Here is a 23,618-nt window from a genome sequence, read left to right as displayed (position 1 = left end):
AAATCACAGTCTTACTGCCTCAGGTATCTATGTTCACTTCCTACAACAACACATTGTTTTTGGAGCAACACCTTTTCACTTTGAATGTGAAAATGTGAATTCCAAAGGCCAGAGCACATTATATTACATGGACACAAACACGACCTCATGGGAACTACATGAGGCTCACCGGGGCAAGAAATCACTGGACTACTGTTACACAGACAGACAGACAGCCATAATTCGCAATCACATCCACTGTTTGCACATTTCCCCGGCTGTGGGGCAAATAAAAGATTATCTTATCTTAAATCAGACCATGCCACAAACTTCCTCATGTCTAGATATAAACAAACACGAAAATAGGAAGCTCCACTTCAGAGGGTTCGATCGATGACTGCTCTGCAGGGCGCTCTGTATAACTTACAAAACCCTCATGAGAATGTTCCCCATTGAGAAGCCATGAGTGGATAAAACCATCCACAATGCTCTGAGATTGCTCTCCACTGCCTAAAATGTGGTGCTTGCCACAAAGGCACTACAGGAGGAAATTATCAAATCAAATCAAATCAAATCTCTTTATTGTCACATCATCAACAACACAAGTGTAGAAGTGAGTGAAATTCTTTAGTGCAGCTCCAGACATTGCAGTTATAAAAGACACTGATAAGTAACTGCTGACAATATTTCTCCTAAATTCAAAATATAAATATTGTTATTTAGAGTGTATATTTAAAAGAAATGACAACACATCAAAATAACCCAAGATCATGCAGTATTTGCAGAGCTATAACTCAAATAAAACAAAATGCAAATCATTTGTAAACAAATTGTGTTGATGCTTTGGATAAATAACATTAAGAAATCAGTATTTGGTGGAATAACCCCAATCTGCATGTGTTTTGGCTCCATGCTCTCCTCTAGTTTTTCCACATTGCTGTTGCGGAACTTTATACCACTCTTTTTGCAAAAAAGCAAACAGCTCAGCTTTGCTTGATAGTTTGTGACCATCCATCTTCCTCTTGATGACATTCCAAAGGTTTTCAATAGGGTTCAAATCTGGAGATTGGACAGTGGTCTCTTATTTTTTTTCCAGAGCTGTATATGTTCCATATAAGAATATATGTTGCATTACTGTGCAGTATGTACAGGACAATGGCATGAGAATTGTGCAGTATGTACAGAACAATGGCATGAGAATTGTGCAGTATGTACAGAACAATGGCATGAGAATTGTGCAGTATGTACAGAACAATGGCATGAGAATTGTGCAGTATGTACAGAACAATGGCATGAGAATTGTGCAGTATGTACAGAACAATGGTATGAGATACACAGTATAATCAGTAATATTGCACAATAATATTATACAGTGACAGTTTCAACACAGCTGCTCTAGGATTCAGTTTACAGAGCTGTTTACCACTACAATTTGTTTACCTCCCCTAAAACTTTACAGATAATGCCATCACATACCTTCTTCAAACAGCCATGAGCCAATTTCTTTTCTTTCTGTTAATTCCATTTTTAACTTCTGATTTTATCTGACTATTTTTATATAACAAGGGCAGTCATAATAAGTCATGTCGTACTGTCGTATGATTGTGTATGTGACAAATAAAATTTAAATGTGAAATATTGAAAACATTAGCCTGGTGATATAGCTGTGATATTTGATAATGGGTTAATTGTCCAGTATGTCTTTAGATGGAACCCAGCACCTTTAGGTTCATCATACTGTTTACAAACCTTGTGGTATTGGTAGATGTACTTTGTGACATTCAATGAATTGTCCAGAATGTTTTTAGTTGGATTCCAGTTCTTTTGGTGCTGCACGTTAAAAGCCGAGTTCTGACATATCCGTCTGGAATAATTCCTTGCCAAACAAACAGAGGGCACCCTCATCCACATTATCGAGACTCTACTTTTGTTGTCATGGCCATTTCATAAAATTTCCAATAAGAGCTATTGTTTCCTTTTTACTGGTTTGAATTTTACTTTGGTGCATTTGTTTATGAATTTATTTGTTTGCGTCTCACCTGACCTTTTTCACAATTCGTTGGATTAGCCCTTTGGTTTTGGAACAGAACGCAATAACAATAAAAAAAAAAGTTTAACTTTATTCATGAGTTTTAGGACAGTATTACAAAAAAGAAGAAAACAATGCAGAACAAAAGACAAAATCTACTTATTAATGCAATAGATAAATTATAATAATAAAAATAATGATAATTTTTAAAAATGGGGGGGGGGGGGAAAAGTTTGCCTTAGAAACACAATGAAAATGCACAATCAGTATGATACAATAAAGTTTAACTGATGAAGAAAAACAAAAAAATGCTAAGACTAAGATTCAGTCTATGTCCGACAATGAAACATGTTCTCTGACATGGGCCCCAAGCTTTATTAAACTGGCTAGATGAGCCTCTTTTAGAATGTTTGATTTTTTCCAACTTTAAAATTGCGAATCCATTGTGTTGGAATTGGAGGCCTCTGATCCTTCCACTTCAGCAATATTAGTTGTTTGGCTAACAGCATGATAAAAGCTATACAATAGGATTGTATCTTTGTAAGATTATATGATACGGGAATAATTCCAAAAATGGCTATCAGTGGGCAAGGGGAGATTGATTTACCTTAAAAACCAGAGACAGTTTCAAAAACAGTAGGCCAGAAGTCCCTACACTTTATACAGGACCAAAACATATGTGTATGAGAGGCTGGGATAGACCTACAGCGATCACAAGCAGGATCTATATGCTGAAAGGGCTTAGATAGTTTGAACTTTGTCCAGTGTACATGATGTACAACTTTGCACTGCAGAAGTTCATGTCTTGCACATACTGAAGACTTGTGTATTCTATGTAAGACAAATAACCATTTTTAAGTCATCTTCCCACAAAGCATTTCTTTGGGAGAGGGATGTATAAAGTGTGGTCAAAAAATTTCTTTAAAAATGTAACCGGAAAGCCATTTGGTTCAGGGCTACCACACTGCATGGCTGAAATGGTGTAGTGAACCTCATCTAAAGAAATAGGGCCATCCAAATATTGCACAGCTTTAGTATTGATCTGAAGTAGTAAGAGATCTTTTAAAACATTATGAAAGTCCTCATAATCAGAGATTTGTTCAGAAGAATACAATAACTGATAAAATTCCAAAAATTAATTATGATTTCGTGATGATCTGACAATAAGGTTTTGTGTGCTTTAATAGCTGGAATAACATGGGAAGCAGAGGATTGTCTGAGCTGATGGGCTAAGACCTTGTTTGCCTTCTCCCCATACTCATAATAGACATGTCTTGATTTAATCAACATCTCTTCAATAGCAACAGTAGAAAGGGTGTCAAAATTGTTTTTAAGAGAAGATATTCTTTAAGTATGATGGATGACTAACTGTGAAATACAATCTTCCATAGAGCTCCTCTGTTTGTTCTTTTCAAATGACGTGTAAGATGTAATTTGACCTCAAATATAGGCTTTAGATTTTTCCCAAATTGTGCTGTGTGTTATATATGGCATTCACACTGATAAAAAAGTCTATTTGGGAAGAAATAGTCTGGACAAAGTCCTCAATAGTTAGCAAGCAAACATTCAGCCTCCAGAGTGGGCGCTGCGTGTACCTACATTCAAACTTCAAGCCTAAAGTAAGGGGAGAATGGTCTGAAATGACAATTGCATTGTAAGTACATTGTAAGTACAATGTTGAACCAATGGTAAGAGTTGTCGAATTAAAAAGTAATCAACGCGGTAGAAAGATTGATGAGCATGGGAAAAGAAGCTACGTGTAAATGGGTTCAGAAGTCACCAAACATCTGTGACAGCATAATCATTAAGAAAAGAATTTATTATTTTTGCTGACTTTGAGATGATCGTTCCTCTTTGAGAAGCTCTATCAAGTTGAGGATTTAAGCAAAGATTGAAATCTCCCCTGATAAACAGTAGCCCAGATACTATGATGTATCTGCAATTACGGTCAGCCAGCACTCTCTTACTTTTAATCTGAGGGATTAAAAGAAATATCTTTATGATTAAGGATAGCGACTCCCATTGCTCTACCAGAAAATAAGGAGTGAAAAGATTGAGACCCATCTTCTATGCAATTTAGTCAGAAATATTAAGATGGGTTTCCTGTAAAAAGACCTGGCTTGTAAGCCATCCAGGTGAGTTATCAATTGGTTAATCTTAGAACGGCCTTTACATTCCTGCTTACAAAATTAATGACTCTGTTTATAGATATAAAGGTGAGAGAAAATATATTGACGATACATACAGAGATGTTGAAAATGAACAAAGAGAATGGATTGTGCAATGCATAATATATAGCCACAACAGTAGGAAAAGGAGAGAAAAAAAGAAATAAAACAAAATATTCTGAAAAACAACAAACCTGTAACCCCCACCTGCTCCAACACCTCCCTGAACCCGGTGTTTGCAAGACCCCATATAAGACAAGAAAACACAAACAATGGCCTTAGCGTCTAGGATACACAAAACCTAAATTGAGTGTATCATTAGGTGAACAGGCATAAAGTAATTTACACAGACCACAACCTAGGTGTCTATTCAGTTAACACTTAACAGAAAAAGAAAAAAATGTTAAATTTGAGTCAAATCCGTTTCAGATCAAAAAACAGGCAGACTACAGACCAGCGCATTATGCAAAATTGTAAAAAATAAAAGTTAAAAGGAGAAAAAAAACAGTAATAAAAAAATAAAATAGCACACTAGGCAACACATGCTGCAAAATTAAAAAGGCGATTTTAGGAGTAAAAATAGGAAAACAATAGCACACTGGTCAAGACAAAGTGTGATTCTTCCAGATAACACAGAGGTAAAGTAACTTGAAAAGCTGTGGGGTGGACAATGTCCCCAAAAGACTGCAAATAGAACATATAAGGAGTTCCCATCTGCTAAGGTGAGTCTGCAGTTCTTCAGCTGTCTGAGAGTTTTTCACATATTCCATCGCTTTCTGAGGATCCGTGAAAAGCTACTCTGCATTACCTGAGTGATTCATAATCTGGCAGGATGTCCAAAGCAGAATCAAGCTCCATCAATCAAGCTTTCCGTTTTGGCATACCATTTGGAGAATCTGTTCACGAATGTGGTAGAAGTGAACCCTAACGATGAAGGGTCTGGGTGGCGGATTGGGTTTGGGCATGAGCCCGGTCAAACTGTGGCTTCTCTTTCAAGCTCAACATCACCCATCCAAAGAAGGACAATATAACCTAAATTGGTTGTACTGAAATCCTAGAAAGAGAAGTATGTACTATGTCCTTAATTATGTCTATTCTCCACACTCCTGTGCCAGTGTCATGTTTGAGACACTGACTTTAATACAGTTGTCACTGACTTTAATACAATGGGACCCTATCCATCAGCAGTGGGCCTCCACAAGGCAGCAGATATATATAAACTTCAACTGTAACATGCAGTTACAGTTTACATAACACAGTTTAAGCCTCGTTAGCAATAACGGTGGATCTGCCAACGGGAATGAGGTCACCCATCTGTCTTTACTGAAAGCAACATATACAGAAAACAGTAGAGGCGCTTGTTTTTGTAAGAAACCATCTGCCCATTACCCCCTGGAATTCAGCAACCACACAGTCATTAAGGTGGAGTCATACAAATTCAAAGACCAACATGTTTAAAGACCTCAAATGGAAAATAAACATAATAAGCATAATCACTAAACACCAACTGCCTTCAACGGACCTCACAAAAACTCGTCTAGCTTTGTCACAGCTTTTCAACAAAAACATCTTATCATCAGTTACCTCAGCCTCCTTTAGCTTAAAGACCAGGCTTCAGTAAATTGAAAGAAATCAGACTGGCCAATAGCAGCTGTCAATTCATGTAGAAGTAGTGGGAGGGAGAATAAACCTTAAAAAGAGTGTTGTGGTGTGCTGTTCCATATAAGTCCTTGCATGTGAGCATTAATGCCTTGAATTTGATGTGGGGCAGCTACAGAAAGCCATTGGAGGAAAACGAAGAGAGTTGTGACGTGGGTCCTTTTGGAGTGGTTGAAAAAACAAGGCATCCTCCTGCAATTTGAATCATCTGAAAGGGTTTAACGGAGTTGACTGGGATGCCCGGGAGTAGTGCCTTGCAGTAGTTGCATGCAGAAATGTGGTCTGTACAGTTGGTCTATCGAAAGTCACTGCATGGTTTCTGGCTTGGTTGAGTTCAGCTGTACCATAAGGTTGTGGTTAAATGACAGGGTTTTGTATTTTATCTTATTTGTATTGTTGTATCGAACGGTTTGTATCATTAATTGTACAGTATTTGTGTCTGCACCTTTGTAGGTCTGTATGACTTTATGTTCACACACTTATCTGTTGCATATGTTTTTGTGCTGATATGCCTAGTTCAATTTTTTTGTACTTATATTTGGCAAATAAAGTGTTTCTGATTTTGATGAATAAGTTCACCTGAATAGTGTCCATGCTGTGGTCTGAATGAGCAGGATTTATAGGTTCAGGCATGCAAAACAAAAATTAATGTGAGATTAGCACTCACGTAAAAATGTTTTTTTTACTGTCTCTGTTCCCACCCTCCTCTTCACCAAAATAGCAGGTATATAATATCTCTGCATTTATATATTAGGCAGTCAGTTATATGTGTGCTTACATTTAATAACCTTGTTTAAGACTATCTGACTTCACAAAATTTTAAACACAATTTGCAGATTATTATAAATTAAGCCAGCCAGTTCCTTATATAGACATCAACACATGCAGTGTTTCTTCCCTAGTGATGGCAAGTCTTTACTGAATGTGTTTTCAGTTCCTGCTAGATATCACAAGTAAGGTGTCTTCAGTTCCTGCTAGGACTGAAAAATCCACTGCTCAAAGAGGACTTTGAGAGCAGAACTATAAAGGCCAAACCACTCAAAATAAAAATCATTCATCAGCTGTAAGAATCAGAAAGCCAAATTCACCAAGGAGTACAGAGATGAGCCAAAAACAGTTCTGGAAACAAGATTAACCATTAGTACAGTGGTGGAAAGGGCAAAGCGTGGAGGAAGAAAGGACCATGCATACAATCTCTTTGGAAAGTATGCATACAATAGAATGCAACAGTTGTTGAAGAATTCATGAGGAATACGGATGAGCATAGTAAAAATACGTATTAATAAGCACCACTACTAGTAAGGACTCTACACAAAATAGCTGTGGACTATATGACTTCTGGGAGCAATTGGCTGAACAAAATTATGGGCTTCACAGCAACAGCAGTGAATTACACAAACCTTTTTGGTTTTTCTTTACAAATAATTTTGCAAACTGTGTGGATTTTGCCTCCCACTTCAATATTTCTAATGTCGTCCAAAGGTAATGGTATGCTACCAACACTATGTTTCACTGTGGAAATGTTGTTATGAAGGTGAGGGTTAATATCCCATTATAATCATTTAATAATCAATATACCACATAAAAATAAACCACCACCACCACAAATAATAATAATCATAATTATTCAGTTCGACAAAGACAACTAATTGTTTGTCCTTACAATTTTATTTACAAAAATAAAGCAATCCAGTGCAGCACTGTCTAACATTCATTAGAACTAGCAGTTTTACATTTTAAATACATTCTTATACAATCTGATGAATTTGAATAATACCTTTGTGCAAAAGTGTAGATATTTTTTACTTTTACATAGAAAGCTACAAATAGTTCATCTTTGTATGTTGTGTATATCTCGGGATTCACAGATGACACATCAGAGTCAAACATTTTCCAGTTCATCAGACATGTTTTGTCATATGCAGTAGTAAAAAGTACTGACATTTCAATAGTTTCAAACTCAAACACTAACCATAATAAGGAAAAAGGAGAAAAAGGTGTGTACTTAATTGTACTGTCTGGAATAGTGAAGAAATATGCAATTTATGCACAATAAAAGAGACGAACTACATTACCCATCAACCAGGACATCACATGACCATGTCACATGTTTCATTAATGATTCAAACTTGTTTCATGTTTCCCCATCAGCTACCATATTTAAGATCTGCTTTCTTTTGTTGTTGCCATGTTTACCAGAGTTTACATAGTTTTTCCTTGTATTTTCTGTCTAGGTAAACGGTTCTTGAGTTTATGTATATGACAACTCTAAACACTGGTCATTTCTGATTACACAAATGACGCTCTAAACAATCAACAGCAATATTGAGTGCATATACACATAGTTAAAGCAAATAAAATCTAAGCTTTACTCTAAAAAATATTTATGTATACTTTAAATATTTCTAAATATTTATCTAAATTCTTTTTTTACAAGTTAAAGATACATACAGGCCAAAAGGATGTGGGCACCTAACCAAAAACATCTATATGTGGGTCTTTCTAGCACTCTTGCCACAAAGAACTAAGAGACCCTTGTGATGTGTCTTGCGTACAAAGCAAAATCAAGAAATATATGGTTTGCCAAGGTTAGGAGGGAAAAAAACAGAGTGACCTGCTTCTGCTTCCTGCTTCTACTTGACTCACATTTGTAGATACAGTCACACATTTGGGATTATCTGAATGACTGCATATCAGGATTTTTCATTTGGCATCAGTGTCTGTTCTCATCTAACACTAATGTTTCATACTGTACCTTTCCTTTTTTTTAGCAGTATATTGATACAGTATTGATACAGTATATCAATCCCTTTTTTCTGAAAGTATGCTTTATAGAAATGCATTGAACAGTAATCTGTACTTACCTAAAAGTACAGATTATATAAACAGGAATATATAAAAAGATATATAAGATGATACTAAATGAGATTTATTTGCATGAATAAAATGTCATGCTCCTCCACCATTCATACTAACTATGTGTTCATCCACACTTGTGCTCTGTGCATACACAGAGGATGCAGCTGGGGTCATGTAGCTCTTCATACACTGCACATCGACACATAGCATCTGTTGCAGGAGCCTGGCGAGTTGCCTCCTGAACTTTTCCCCCACAATGCATACAGGAATGGATTGAGGCAGCTGTGTGAGTATGCTATGACTTCAGTGACTTCCAGTGCCAATTGAATATTAATGCTGCCTGTACAAGATAGATTCAGGATCTTCCTAAACTCCAGTGCTTTGAGGAGAGCTGCAATGTTGTACGGTGCCCAACAGCAGAAAAAGACACAATGACCATAAAAACAAGATGAATGGCCAGATTTTTAGAAGAATCTATGGTCTGAAGCCTCTGGAGCACCACTGAGTAGCAAAATCCCACAACAATCAGTGGAATTAGCAGGCCTAAAATGTTCATTCTTATGAAAGCTGTACTTCTAACATCACTGTGGTCACCATACTTTGGATAAGCACTACAAACTAGCGTATCATCATTTTCGACCCCAAAGTGCAGTAGCTGAGGAAATGATGATGCTATAGCTAGACTCCAAATGCCCATGCTAGCTAAAATCCCAAACATTTTTGATTGAATTCTTATGGCAAACACAGCATGGATGATAGCCAAGTATCTGTCGATGCTCATCAACACGATAAAGAAAATGCCAGCATAAAATCCAATATAGTACATACTGAGGACCAGCCTGCACATGGCATTACCAAAAACCCAGGTATCCCTTGCATAGTGAGCCAGGAAGGGGAGATTGAAGAGTAGCAGAAGATCAGTGATGGCCAGGTTCAGGAGAGAAACATCAGTCATGCTTTTCATCTGAATGCCTCTCAGGATCACCCACAGCACCAGCATGTTGCCCAGGAATCCGACCACAAAGAAAAGCGAGTAGAGAGCCGGGAGAAAATGTTGTCCAGCTTTATTGTAATTACATGGTTCTGCCTCAGGGTCATATTCTTAAGAGTAATACTCTGTTGTCATTATGCTGTAAAGTATAAGGAAAGAGTTATTAATTCAGTTCAGTTGATTTGTCTAGTACACTTAACAATGGTCATTTTCTCAAAGCAGATTTTACAGACGTATAGATACAGAAAAAATTCTAAAGTTTAAACTTAAGTTACTATTTATCTCTAACATTTATACCTAATGAGCAAGCCTGAGGCAACTGTGGCAAGGTAATAAAAAAAACAAAAAACAGAGATAATACGAGCAAGAAACCTTAAGAGGAACCAGACTCAGAAGGGAACCCATCCTCATTTGGAAGACAATAGACAGTAAATTAACTTAATCATTATACTTAAATTATATCATTAAAAATAAACATATTATTACATAAGTACATGACATAGGGTATTATACACTAAAATTATACACCTTCAGATCACAGATATAATTGTTGATTTATGCACTATAATACAAGGTGTGTCTCAGCTACTTCTTTTTCTTACTGACTCAAACAAGAAGCAATATCAATCAAGTGCCACTGTCTGTAAGTATGGTGTACAGACAATATGTCATGCTAAAAGTTTTTTTGGGGGCTGTAAATTCACTTAAACATCTACAGGATGCCACTTAAATACATCAAAATACATAAACATGACTTTGTTTATCAATAATATGAAATATGCTAAACATACCACATGCCGCACAATGCATTTTCACAAGCTTGGTTTAGTACCTTGTGAATATAAGTGACTGTGACATGTAGTGCAGAATAATTACACTTTCCTTCGTTTCACTATCATGGATATGAAGTTCAATATGACCCAAATTCTTTTTTTTTTTTAATTAATAATAGGGCTGCAACAGGTGGAAACGCTCAAACCAAAACAAAACAACTTCATACTTATTTTTAAAGAAATATGTCCATTCGTTTCAAGTATACTTCCCCTAATTGTAAGAAGACAAGCAAAAACCTAGCAGAAGCAGATGTATTCTCAGTACTGCTTTTCTTGAAGGCAAATTTACATGCATGAAAATATTTTAATTTGCTTTAAAAGTACGTTTAACTCCCTTTGATATTTGGAATTGAATGTGTCCTTACCTGGATGTTACACTGTCCAAATAATCAGAGATGTTCGACATCGTTGGTATTCAGCATTTAACAGTCATACTAGGGATAAAGATACAGAAAACGACAAAAAAACCAGAAAGGAAAAATGCATAAACCAATATGAAAAGTAGGGTAAACACCTGTAATGTTAAATGCCAACGCAAAGTATGAATTAGTATTCTGCTGAACTGCAGAGCCTCTACTTTGAATATAAATCAGAGAAAACATGGAGGTCATCATGAATGCATTCAACAATGAACAAAATAGATATCACACAACAAGCAACACTAAATACAATAAGGTAATAGTTAAAAGTTATATACAATAGTTAGTTATCTGGATCAACACTACCACAACATACTTACAGAATTCAACAATAAAGCCTCAAGTCACAGTCAAATGAGATATGAGATACCCAAGCCTGTTCTTAAGTTTGAGGTTTCTGATTTTCACACTTCTGTTTTTTTATGATGAGTCTGGAGCTGTATACTCAGGAAGGCTTGTGGTTATTAGATGCAAGGTAATATATATTTTAGTCTCAGCAGAGAACTGAATTTCTCAAAATTTCAGCAGTGATATAAGAACTTAGTGGATTAGTCTAACAAACATTTTGGATTGGTCAATGTGTGGAATAATTTTCAAAGTTAGCAGCTCTGATACTATTTCAGGCTACAATAATAAGTTGAGCCTAATACGTTATACTTTCTAAAGCAAAAATGTACACAGAGTATTGTACAACAAATGCTGTTAATAAGTTTTCCTTGAAAAGATTTCATAAGATTATTTATGGAAAAGGCCATAATGTGAAGTATGAACACTTAATAGTTCCTAATACAGTAACTTTAGGTTTTCTAGCACTTTCTGTGCAACACTAAATGTAACTTAGTTATATTGGTTACAGTAGCAACTTATTTACATTTAATCTATGCTTAGTTAACATTGAAAATGGCAAGAAATAACATTAGCAAGAAATATTATCTGATGTTTATGTTTTGATTCTACCCAATTCTACCAAATATTCAGTGCTCATTATTGTAAACTGTGGTGGTGGGCCTGATCTCCAACAACGACGAGACAACCCATCAAGAGGAGATTAAAAACTTGGATACATGGTGCCAGGACAACAATCTCCTCCTGAAGGTCAGCAAGACTAAGGAGCTGATAGTGGACTTCAGTACAGTTTCCAGTACCTAGGTGTTCACATTACGCAGGACCTGTAATGGTCCTGTCACGTCAACACCCTGGTGAGGAAGGCTCGGCAGCGTCTTTACCATCTCAGACGCCTAAAGGACTTTAAACTGCCCTCAAAGGTGCTAAAGATATTCTACACCTGCACCATTGAGAGCATCCTGACAGGAAGCATCACAGCCTGGTTTGGAAACAGCACCAAGCAGGACAGGCAAGCTCTCCAGAGGGTGGTGTGATCAGCTAAACGTACCATCCGCAATGTGATTCCTAACCTGGAGACTATATACAGCAAGCGGTGCTGGAGCAAGGCCAGGAAGATAATGAAGGACCTCAGCTGTCCCAACAATGAACTCTTCTCTCTGTTGCAGTCAGGGAAGTGCTTCTGCTCCTAGAAGGCAAACAAGAAGAGAATTATTCTTAACCAGGAGAATACCTAGGGCCCTTTTTCTGGACTTGCCACATAACACCTACTACCTCAGCTGGACATCAATTTGCAATTTGCTGTATATTGCACATTATAAATTGTGTTATGTTACAGCCTTATTCCTAAATGGATTAAATTCTTTATTTTCCTTAAAATTCTACAAACAATACCCCATAATGACAACATGAAAGAAGTTTGTTTCAAATCTTTGCAAATTAAAAAAAAAGAAAAAAAAAAGAAAAAAATCACATGTACATTCACAGCCTTTGCCATGACACTCAAAATTGAGCTCAGGCGCATCCTGTTTCCATTGATCATTTTTGATTGGAGTCCACCTGTGGTAAATTCAGTTGATTGGACAGGATTTGGAAAGGCACACACGTGTCTATATATTTTGTATAGCACCTTTTACAATGAACATTGTCTCAAAGCAGCTTTACAAAAGAAGAGAAACAGAGAAAGGGGAGGGGAAAAAATGAAATCAAAAATATAAAAAAAATAACTAAATGCTTAGAAATAATAATAAATTATTAAATTAAATTATTAAATTATTTTATTTTATCCCTAATGAGCAAGCCTGTGGTGACGGTGGCAAGGAAAAACTCCCTAGGATGATATGAGGAAGAAACCTTGAGAGGAACCAGGCTCAGAAGGGAACTCATCCTCATTTGGGTGACACTGGACAGTAAATAATGTAATTGTAACTGATTAATGTCCTTTCTACAACAGCAATCAATGGGCCATGAGGAACTATTAGGTCAGTGTAGTTTCTAAGGTCATTATAAACTCTAGTTCTTTGCTGTCAGAAGCTGACAGATGAAATGGCAGATCTGTGATGGTGTGAAAGTCCCCAAGTGGCTCTGACCATGGCTGTCTCCTGGTCCACACAGATCCATCCACAGCATCGGTGGGCACCACCAAGCGACGAGACTCTGACCAGGGGTAGGGCAGTGGTCACAATGGAACTGGCAAACACTGGGAGCTCAGGAGGGGGGTGTATAGCTCGACAGAGAAAGACAGAGAGAGAAGGAGAAAGATATTAAGTATGATTCTGATCATGTGATGTTTAAGACAATGCAGATTATGTGTACAGTAAAGTGCAGGCAGGGACTCCGGCAAGACTAGCTATGACAGCATAACTAAAAGGGAGAGCCAGAAGGTGACAGACATGAAGGCTTCCTGAGACATAAAGCGTCCAACCGCTTCAGTCAGCAAACCTGAGCGACTTGTGAGGGTGGTAAGGCGACAGCATCCAAATATCCCAGAACACCAAACACTCTATGCCCATGAACCTTCCAGATCTGCTCCTTTACCTAAGAAAACTATATATTAAAAGCTTGACTAAACAAATGTGTCTTCAGCCTAGAGTTAAACATTGAGACTGTGTCTGAATCCCAAACACTAATTGGAAGGCTGTTCCATAACTTTGGGGCTTTGAAAGAGAAAGCTGTAGCCTTTGCTACTTGAAGTACTACCAAGTAACCAGCACCCTTTGATCGGAGTAGGTGTGGCGGATCATAAAAGACTAAAAGATCGCTCAGGTACTGTGGCGTGAGACCATTTACTGCTTTATGGGTCATTAACAGAATTTTATAATCAATGCGAAATTTGACTGGGAGCCAATGTAGTGTGGCTAAAATAGGAGTGATGTGTTCATATCTTCTTTTTCTAGTTAGGACTCTAGCTGCTGTGTTCTGGACTAACTGGAGCTTGTTTATGCTCCTACTGGAACATACAGACAGTAAGGCATAACAATAATCCAACCTAGAGGTAACAAAAGCATGAACTTCATGAACTTTCTCTGCATCATGAAGTGACATCATATTTCTTGGCAATATTTCTGAGATGGAAGAAGGCTACCCTAGTGATATTATCTACATGAGCTTCAAACGCAAGAACAGAGTCAATAATCATGCATGTCAGAGCACAAACCAAGACATGTTGGAATATGAAAGATGGGATTTAATTTTTATTGTAAAACATGGTTGACAACAAGACGCCAGAAACAAAAATAAAAATAAACAAACAAACAGGGGTCTAGACTCACGAGGTAAGAGAACGTGGGCAGTGTCAAAGAAAAGAACATAAGAAAACTGAAGACTACCCTAGGTTGCATTTTAGCAGCTAACTTATCTAATAGCACTACAAAACTACACTGGTCTAAGCTAAAATAAGCATAAATACAGGGGGTGGCACCTGCCCTATAACCTAGGGTATCTAAACAGCTGGCATACCTACCTGGTGAAACGTAGGTACATGCACATTCTTACCTGTTCTCAAAAACATGCGAGCTAGTAGAACACACAAGGATGCAAAGTTACCAGGACTAGTAAGGTTTCCTCACAGGCTAGCGCGATTAGCAGAGTTAGCAAAGCTAACGAACAATACACTAACAGAGTTAACAGAGTAAGTAAGGCTAGCCAGACAAAGTGTTAACAGGTATAATTAACAGAGTTAGCAAATTAGCAAACAATAAGCTAAGATAGCAAAGATAGCAATAATCATTCTCATCAAAGGAAAACAAAAAAAGCCCCCTCAGGAAACAAACAAGAAAAAATGGAGACTGAGGCTTCACGGAGAGATGCTTATATACATCAGTCTCTGCCTCCCCTGGTCCGGTTATTGCTCCTGATTTGTCCAAGTTGAGCCACCCCAGGCAACTGTGATTGGCAGGACCTCCACCTGTAGCAGGACAGAAGCAGGAACCAGAAACAGCAGAGGAACAGAGAGAAGAACAATGGGGGAGAACCAAACCGGTAGCAACTCTGGTACATATTGTATTGAAGCACAGATTTGGGGAAGGGTAACGAAAATTTCTGCAGCATTGGTCCCAATGAGCACAGTGGCCTCCATCACCTGTAAGTGGGAGAAGTTTTGAACCTTCAGGACTCTTCCTAGAGCGGACAAACCAAGTGATCAGGGGAGAAGGGCCTTAGTCAGGGAGGTGACCAAGAACCTGAGGGTCACACTGAAAGAGTTCCAGGGTTTCTCTGTGGAGAGAGGAGACTCTTCCAGAAAAACAACCATCTCTGCAGCACTCCACCAATCAGGCCTGTATGGTAGAGTGGCCAGACAGAAGTCACTCCTTAGTAAAAGTCACATGACAGCCGGTCTAGAGTTTGCCAAAAGGCAACTGAAGGATTGAGCTCATGTCTTGTCATGCATGAAACCAGGCACCTCTCATCATCTGGCCAATACCATCCCTACAGTGAAGCATGGTGGTGGCAGCATCATGCTCTGGGGATGTTTTTCAGCAGCAGGAACTGGGGAACTAGTCAGGGAAAGATGAATGCAACAATGTACAGAAACATCCTTGATGAAAACATGCTCCAAAGTGCTCTGGACCTCAGACTGGGGCAACGGTTCATCTTCCAACAGAACAATGACCCTAGGCACACAGCCAAGAAGAAAGGGGTGGCTACGGGACAACTCTGTGAATGTCCTTGAGTGACCCAGCCAGAGCCCAGACTTGAACCCGATTGAATATGACTGACGCTCCCCATCCAACCTGATGGACCTTGAGAGGTCCTGCAAAAAAGAATGGGAGAAAATGCCCAAAAATAGTGCCAAGCTTGTAGCATCATACCCAAAAAGACTTGAGGCTGTAATTGGTGTCAAAGGTCCTTCAACAAAGTGTTGAGCAAAGGCTGTGAATACTTATGTACATGTGATATTTCCATTTTGTAATTGAAATAAATTTGCAAAGATTTCAAACAAACTTCTTTCACGTTGTCATTATGGGGTATTTGTAGAATCTTGAGGAAAATAATGAATTTAATCCATTTTGGAATAAGGCTGTTACATAAAATGTGGAAAAAGGAGGCGCTGTAAATACTTTCAGGATGCACTGAATTTTGAATTACTGTTATTTCCATTTTTCAACTTCTGACTCTATTTTTATCTGACTATTTTTATATAACAAGGACAGTCATAAAAAGCATTTCGGTGAAAGTCGTACTGTCGTATGATTGTGTATGTGACAAATAAAATTTAAATGTAAAATACTGAATACATTAGCCTGGTGATATAGCTGTGATATTTGATAATGGGTTAATTGTCCAGTATGTCTTTAGATGGAACCCAGCACCTATCTCCAGGGTCATCATACTGTTTGCAAACCTTGTGGTATTGGTAGATGTACTTTGTGACATTGAATGAATTGTCCAGAATGTTTTTAGTTGGATTCCAGTTCTTTGGGTGCTGCACATTAAAAGCCAAGTTCTGACATATCTGCCTGGGACAATTCATTGCCAAAAAAAAAAGAGGGCACCCTCATCCACATTTGTTGTCACAGCCATTTCCTAAAATTTCCAATAAGAGCTGTTGTTTCCTGTTTACTGGTTTGAATTTTATTTTTGTGCATTTGTTTATGAATTTATTTGTTTTCATCTCACCTGACCTTTTTCACAATTCTTTGGATTAGCCCGTTTTGGAACAGAATGCAATAACAATAACATTTGTTTCATTGCTGATATTGTGGTTTTCTGTAAGTAGAGATTTCTTTTATTTATGGTAGAATCTAGACTTTAAAATGAAAATCTTATATAAATAATTGCTCTTTCATTTTAAATCACACCCTTCTCAGCTTGTGGACTTGCAAAATTAACATTTGCTATTATGTTTTGCTGTAAATTCAATACACTGAAGTAAAAAGAGAAAAAGGATGCACATTTAAATCATACATTATTTATTTACTACTTTAATGTGCCACAATTTGCAAATGCAGCTGCTTTGGCAACAAGAAAAATGTCTAGATAAAATATTTGATCTGGTGGTACCTTAATGGGAAGAAGTGTAAAAAAAGAGAAGCAAACAATCAAGATTATTATTTAAAAAAAAAATAAGAACATGCACACCATAATGCAACAGTCTGACAGAAAACCAGAAACATCTCTACAGATGGGATACTTTTATCACATTAAACAACTTTCACCATGTGACTTCAAGAAAAAAAAAAAACATTGGTCAATGAGTTTGCAGAACTGTTTACAAAACAATATTATTGTCTGAAATCTTTATAAGGCATCACATTTAATATGAATATTAATTAATATTGTCTGATAAATGACATCACCGAATTATAATGGCAAAACTTTGGAATAAGGCATTTACTGCATTTTTTATTGCATTCTGAAAAAGCTATATTTACAGCACATACAGTCCTGCTCACCATTATTGGCACCCCTTCATTTTATGCATAACCTGTGCAATATCTTCAGGAATAAATGACAATGTACCAAAATTATATCATCAGGATTATAACTGGATGTCCAAAGTAATTAAACAAAGAACATTGTTTTTCAACTTGCATGTAGTAATTTCAAAGAAGAAAAAGGAAAAAACAGCATGGGCAGCAATAAATGCACCCTTCCTTAATATTTGGTTGCACACCCTTTCACAACAATAACAGCCTCCAAACATTTTTTGTAGCCATCTATAAGCTTCTTGCATTTCTCTGCTGTTATTTTCTCCCACTCTTCCTTTGCAATTTGTTCAAGCTCTTGAATGTTTGCAGGGTTCTTTTTTTCCAATGGCAGATTTCAGCTCACCCCAAAGATTCTCAATCGGGACTGAGATCAGGACTCATTGCTGGCCATTTTAAAACAGTCCATTTTTTACTTTTCAACCATTCCTGCGTGCTTTTGGATGTGTGCTTTGGGTCTTTGTCTTGCTGGAGGACCCATGATCTTCGACTCAAACCAAGTTTTCTTACACTAGGTAGGACATTTCGCTCCAAAATCTCTTGGTAATTCTCTGATTTCATGATTCCTGTGATACGGTCAAGGCCTCCAGTACCAGACGCAGCAAAGCACCCCCACAGCATTATGGATCCTCCACCATGCTTAACTGTTGGTACGGTGTTCTTTTCCTTATAAGCTTCATTGCGTCGTCTGTAAACAAACTGTTGGTGCGCATTGCCAAAAGCTCTGTTTTTGTTTCATCTGTCCACAGAACATTTTCCCAGAAGGATTGTGGTTTGTCCAAGACCAGTCATTCCTTTTTATGTCTTTTCTTCAGCAGTGGTGTTTTCTTTGGCCTTGGCCCATGAAGCCCTGCTTGGTTTAGTGTGCGACGTACGGTACTTGTTGAAACCATGACCCCAGACTGTTCCAGGTTGGCCTTCAGGTCTTTGGATGTTAGTCGTGGTATTTTTTCCACCACTCCTCTTTCCCCTACATCCAGGGAGGTTCTTGACAGTTCCATGCTTGGCAAACATCTTAATAACATTGCGTACGGTTGAAACAGGGATACCAAGGTCTTTGGAGATTGCCTTATACCCTTTGGAGGTCTTGTGTTTGCTAATAATAGCACTTCTGATGTCCTCAGACAGCTCCTTTGTCTTCAGTCTCCAGTGTCACAGCAAGCTTTAAGTTTTTCAGATTTTTTTCTCCTTTTGTTTTTTTTTTAATTGTTGTTTATCAGCTCTTTTGTATCAAACACCAGTTCTCTGTAGAAAAAAGGTGTTTCTCATTGATTAACTTTTTCAGGAGATATTCCACATATCTACATAACCATCAAGGGTACCATTAATGGTGAGCAGGACTGTATTTACATTCGTTGGCTACCATAAGTATTTAACCCTCCCTGTAGTGTTTCAACCTGGAACTAAAATAGGCTTAATTCTTGATTGTTTGTCGTAACTCTATATTAAACAAGCCCATAATACTAAACTAATTATGTGGCTTGGTGATGGCAGCTGGGGGAGCCCGAACTAATTTAGGGGTTTCACAACAATGGGGGTGAATTAGTATGCAATCACAACCTTTTTTTTAATCCGGAACTAATTTTAATGATTTAACACATGATTTCACCACCAGCATGTTTCACTGTAGGGATGGTGTTATATATAACAATCCTTGTCACTGAGGTGGGAGCCTCAAGCATACACTTTTTAACATTAGGACAAATCTTTATCTTGGAATGTTACCTGTAAATCACATAAGTGGACAGTTTTGGCATATTTACCTGAATATTTAATATGAATGTAACCTATAAGGGATCAAAGTCACATCCACTAGATGGCATGTCAGAGCAAAAGCTTACCTTCAGTCAAGAGACAGTTTCCACTGTCATCGTGATGGTTGGCAGTGTTTGAGCTGTGTCTCCAGAAAACTTGGATCTGCTATTAGAAAGTAGGTGAGCCAAAAACTGGGATACAAGACAGACACTTTCTTATATTTGAATGCTACATGAGGGGTAACAAGATAATAAGCATTTTTTCTCAAGAAATGTATATAATAGTAGTATAGTATATACTATAGTATACTAAGTATATACTATATATACTAAGTATACTATAGTAAATATGCTATATAATTGTGAGATCAATCAATCAACCATCAGTAGCAATCTTGTGTTGGAGTTTAAATCAAGTAAAATCCAGGCTTTAATCTAAAATGTAATTACAGTCTATTTATGCCATTGAAATCATTTCCAGGTGCCAGGGTACCACATTAATGAAAATTTTACTCCTTATTTACCTAAATGGATTGATATATAACACAAATACAAATTCTCATTTTCCTCATTTTCACTAGGACATATAAACTGAATGTACATTTAAAAGCTGAGTTTTAAAAAAAAAAAAAGATTTCATGTTCCTCCATTCAGATGCCAAGTGAGCGTTCGTCTACACTTGTAGTCTGTGAAGAATACACAGATGATGCGGCCCGGGTCATGTAGATCTTCATACACTGAACATGGACGCATGGTGTCTGGAGGAGGAGCCTGGAGAGGTGCCTCCTGAACTTTTCCCCCACAAACACGTAGAGGAAAGGATTAAGGCAGCTGTGTGAGTACGCTATGGCTTCAGTGGCTTGCAGCATCAGCTGTATCTTTTTGCTGAGCTCACATTCTGGCTCCAAAATTCCCTTCAGCTCCAGTACTTTGAGGAATGCTGCAATGTTGTACGGTGTCCAACAGAAGAAGAAGACCACCATGACCGTGACAACAAGCCGGATGGCCAGTTTTCTTGATGTACGAAGGGTCTGAAGCCTCTGGAGCACCATCGAGTAGCAAAATCCCACAATAATCAGCGGAAATAGCAGGCCCAAAATGTTCATTTTTATGAAGGCTGAACTTCTAACATCATTGTGGTCATCATTCTTTGGATAAGCACTACAAACTGTAGTCACGTTATTTTCGACCCCAAGGTACAGTAGCTCAGGAAATGATGCTGCAATAGCTGCAATCCAAATAGCCATGCTGGCTAAAATCCCACAAGCCTTTGTGCGGATTCTCAGGGCAAACACAGCATGGACAATAGCCAAGTATCTGTCTATGCTCATCAACACGATAAAGAAAATGCCAGAGTAAAATCCGATGTAGTACACACCAAGGACCAGCTTGCACATGCCATTACCAAAAACCCAGCTACCTCTAGCATGGTGAGCCAGGAAGGGGAGAGTGAAGATTAGTAGAAGGTCAGCGATGGCCAGGTTCAGGAGAGACACGTCAGTCATGCTTTTCATATGAGCACATCTCAGGATCACCCACAGCACCAGCATGTTGCCCAGGAAGCCGACCACAAAGAACAGCGAGTAGAGCACTGGGACAAAACGGCTTGCATGGATTTCATATACACATGGGGCTCCATCAGGATCTATTACAAAATCTTCAGTTGTTAGGGTGATGCTGAAAGTTGAGAGAAGAGTCAGTTTTAGGACATGTGAAGCCATTAAGTTAATACAGTTAAGATTTAATACTGCACAATACTTAATGTAGATGTAACCAAGGATAAATGTTCTGTGAGAGTTACTCATGAAGCGTGGAATCTGAGTATGTTGATGTTATGTACAGTAAATTCACTGAAAAATCTTTAGAATATTAAAATCTTGCAGTATTATATCATAATTTAAAAATCATCATCCCTTTAAAATCCCTTTCACATGGAGTGCATTGGAGGAGACAGCATCTTAACTAGAGATCCTTAAATGAGGTGCAAGTGTAGCAGATGAATAATTTGTCAGCTTATCATTCAAACCATAGGAAAGAAAATATATCTGATAAGCAAAATGATGTTTTTAAAATTCAACTGACAAAACCAAAACAAATTTAGGAGTTAAAAATGCATGTTATGATTTCATGACCATGATTTTGTGTTTGGTTTTATTTTAAGGTTAGGTTTGGTTTTATGTTTCCCAATAACTGTCTGTGCCTTGAACATAATTTTTTTTTATAAAAGCAGGTGATGTAGACACTGATGCATCAACTTATGAAAAATCTCGCATGGTCTTAATGAACAACCCGAAAACTGACTTAAGCAGCTGTTTAACCTGACTCTGAATATGAACAATGTTCTACGCATAGAAATAGCTGCACCATTTCGATTTAAGTCACCAAACTCTGAATATGACACACAACTTTAAGTTTCTTTATTAAATAATACATTTGTTTGTTTCCTTGCTTAAAAAAAAAAAAAAAGAAGCTATTTGCAGGAACCTCATTTAATTATGTTGACTACCAAAAAATATAAACCAAAATTTAAATGATTTTAAAGAAAGATTCTAGGAAATAATAATATTAAAGTAGAGAATTCTCATCAGCACATCTAATCTTGATCAAGTATTCTTTCTACCACATCCGTTTCTGTATATTTCATCACTGTAGAGAGTTTCAAAAAGCACATAAACACCGGAAGTTGCCTGTTTTTTTCTCCCTCATTTTAATAGTCCATTAATGTGGTCTTTTTAATAAAAACCTTATAATAAATGTTAGAGAATTTACAATAGGCTTATATCAAAATAAACATGATTGACTAATTTGTACTAAGAAGAAGAAAGTTTTAATTATCATTAGACAGCAATTTATTAATGCTGTTAATGTAAACTCTTTTTTTTCTTATCTCTCAAGCTATTAGTTGAGCCAGTTGTAAAAGGTATGCATAGTATAATAAATTCAAATGTTTAGTTCTTTAGTTGGATAGTTAGAACAACCGTAGTTGGATTGGTCACTTTAGATTTAGACTTTCTTTTCTTTACTTGTATTTACAAGCAAATAAATCAACTTCCCCAAATGTAAGATGACAAGTAAGATGACAAATGCAATCCTTGTAGAAAATTTCTCAAGACTTTATGAAACATGCCCTTACGTAATCCAAGCAAGATTATCAACCTTTAGACTTCTCTCTCTTAATTAAAGACAAATAATCCAAAAATCCTTTAATAAATGTTTATCCTTCACATATAAATGTGCTGCCATATGAAGGCCTCATGTAGAAATAACATATTAAAAAATTGAGGATAAAAAAAGGCTAAATCTGCAAATGACCTGGTCATAAATCTGAATCTGAAGTTCTCACCTGGGTGTCATGTCATCCCATAACGTGGTGCTGTTGTTCGACATCGTTGCCATTCAGCATGAAACTCTACACAGACTGTGGTTAAAATATAGAAAAAGGAAAAAAATAGCTGTGTCAAGTACACTTGTTTTGTTCACCGCAGATTTTTTGCACCATTTGGTAAATGTCAGCTCAATAAATGATCCAATAAGTTGCATCTGAACTTAAAAAAAGTGAAAGCCTTAGCACTGAAGATGAAGAAAAAATGAGATGAAAAGTAATCAACAAAATCAACAACAAACAGCAATCAGCATTAATGTTGCAGATGGATCAAATAAAAGGGGGAGGTATCTGGGGAAAAAATGTTGCCAAAATACTTACAACTTCGAAAATATACTTCTTTGTCAGTCAGCATCAACCTGAATGTGATGTTGGTGATTGAGGTTTCTGGTTTTCTTACTTCTGTTTTTCTGATGAGTGTGGGGCTCTATGGAGACATGTATGACGCTTAGCACTTCATTAGTTTGCCCAGCTAACAGCTAATGCTCTCTTTATGCAGCAGCACTGAGGTTGTGGTTATGTTAGCTCTTCTGAGTTCTCAGGAAAAAGCTGTGGCAATGAGATGTGCAGCAAGAGATAAAACAAAATTTCTCAACCTTTTCAACAGTGAATAAAAAGGAAAGTGTACACCAAAGACAAGCAGTCAAGTGTGACTGGTTTAATAGAAGATTTAACTGAATAGAATCTACGCCACAGCACGGCTGAATCCTCTAATCTGTTCGTTATGTCGATTATTGAATCATTCACAGCTACTGAAGGTAATATATTGTAAATG

At 37.3% G+C, this 23,618-nt stretch overlaps 1 protein-coding gene and 1 pseudogene across 3 annotated transcripts; both read right to left on the bottom strand.

The window, feature by feature from the left end:
- Window positions 1-7,495: 7,495 nt before the first annotated feature.
- Window positions 7,496-12,324, bottom strand: LOC131356478 (C-C chemokine receptor type 4-like; annotated as a pseudogene).
- A 6-nt stretch (window positions 12,325-12,330) lies between these two features.
- LOC131356462 (C-C chemokine receptor type 4-like) lies at window positions 12,331-23,368 on the bottom strand. Of its 3 annotated transcripts, none has more exons than XR_009205015.1 (4): window positions 23,165-23,368; window positions 22,805-22,879; window positions 19,549-21,138; window positions 12,331-12,468 (listed from the first exon to the last, which is right to left on the bottom strand). XR_009205015.1 is itself a non-coding variant. In XM_058395518.1 (3 exons), exons 2-3 carry the CDS (start codon window positions 22,855-22,857, stop codon window positions 20,112-20,114), a joined length of 1,080 nt encoding a protein of 359 aa, XP_058251501.1. In that variant the 5' UTR covers window positions 22,858-22,879; window positions 23,165-23,368; the 3' UTR covers window positions 17,964-20,111. The 3 variants fall into 3 exon arrangements, 1 of the variants encoding a protein (XP_058251501.1); XR_009205014.1 differs by lacking the exon at window positions 12,331-12,468 and adding an exon at window positions 17,964-18,952; XM_058395518.1 differs by lacking the exon at window positions 12,331-12,468 and having other exon boundaries at window positions 17,964-21,138.
- Window positions 23,369-23,618: the final 250 nt, after the last annotated feature.

The sequence above is a fragment of the Hemibagrus wyckioides genome, linkage group LG01 (genome assembly GCF_019097595.1).
Source record: "Hemibagrus wyckioides isolate EC202008001 linkage group LG01, SWU_Hwy_1.0, whole genome shotgun sequence".
In the NCBI taxonomy this organism is placed as follows: Eukaryota; Metazoa; Chordata; class Actinopteri; order Siluriformes; family Bagridae; genus Hemibagrus; species Hemibagrus wyckioides.
The sequence above is the reverse complement of the archived record's forward strand: the minus strand, read 5'-3'. Positions and strand labels throughout refer to the sequence as shown.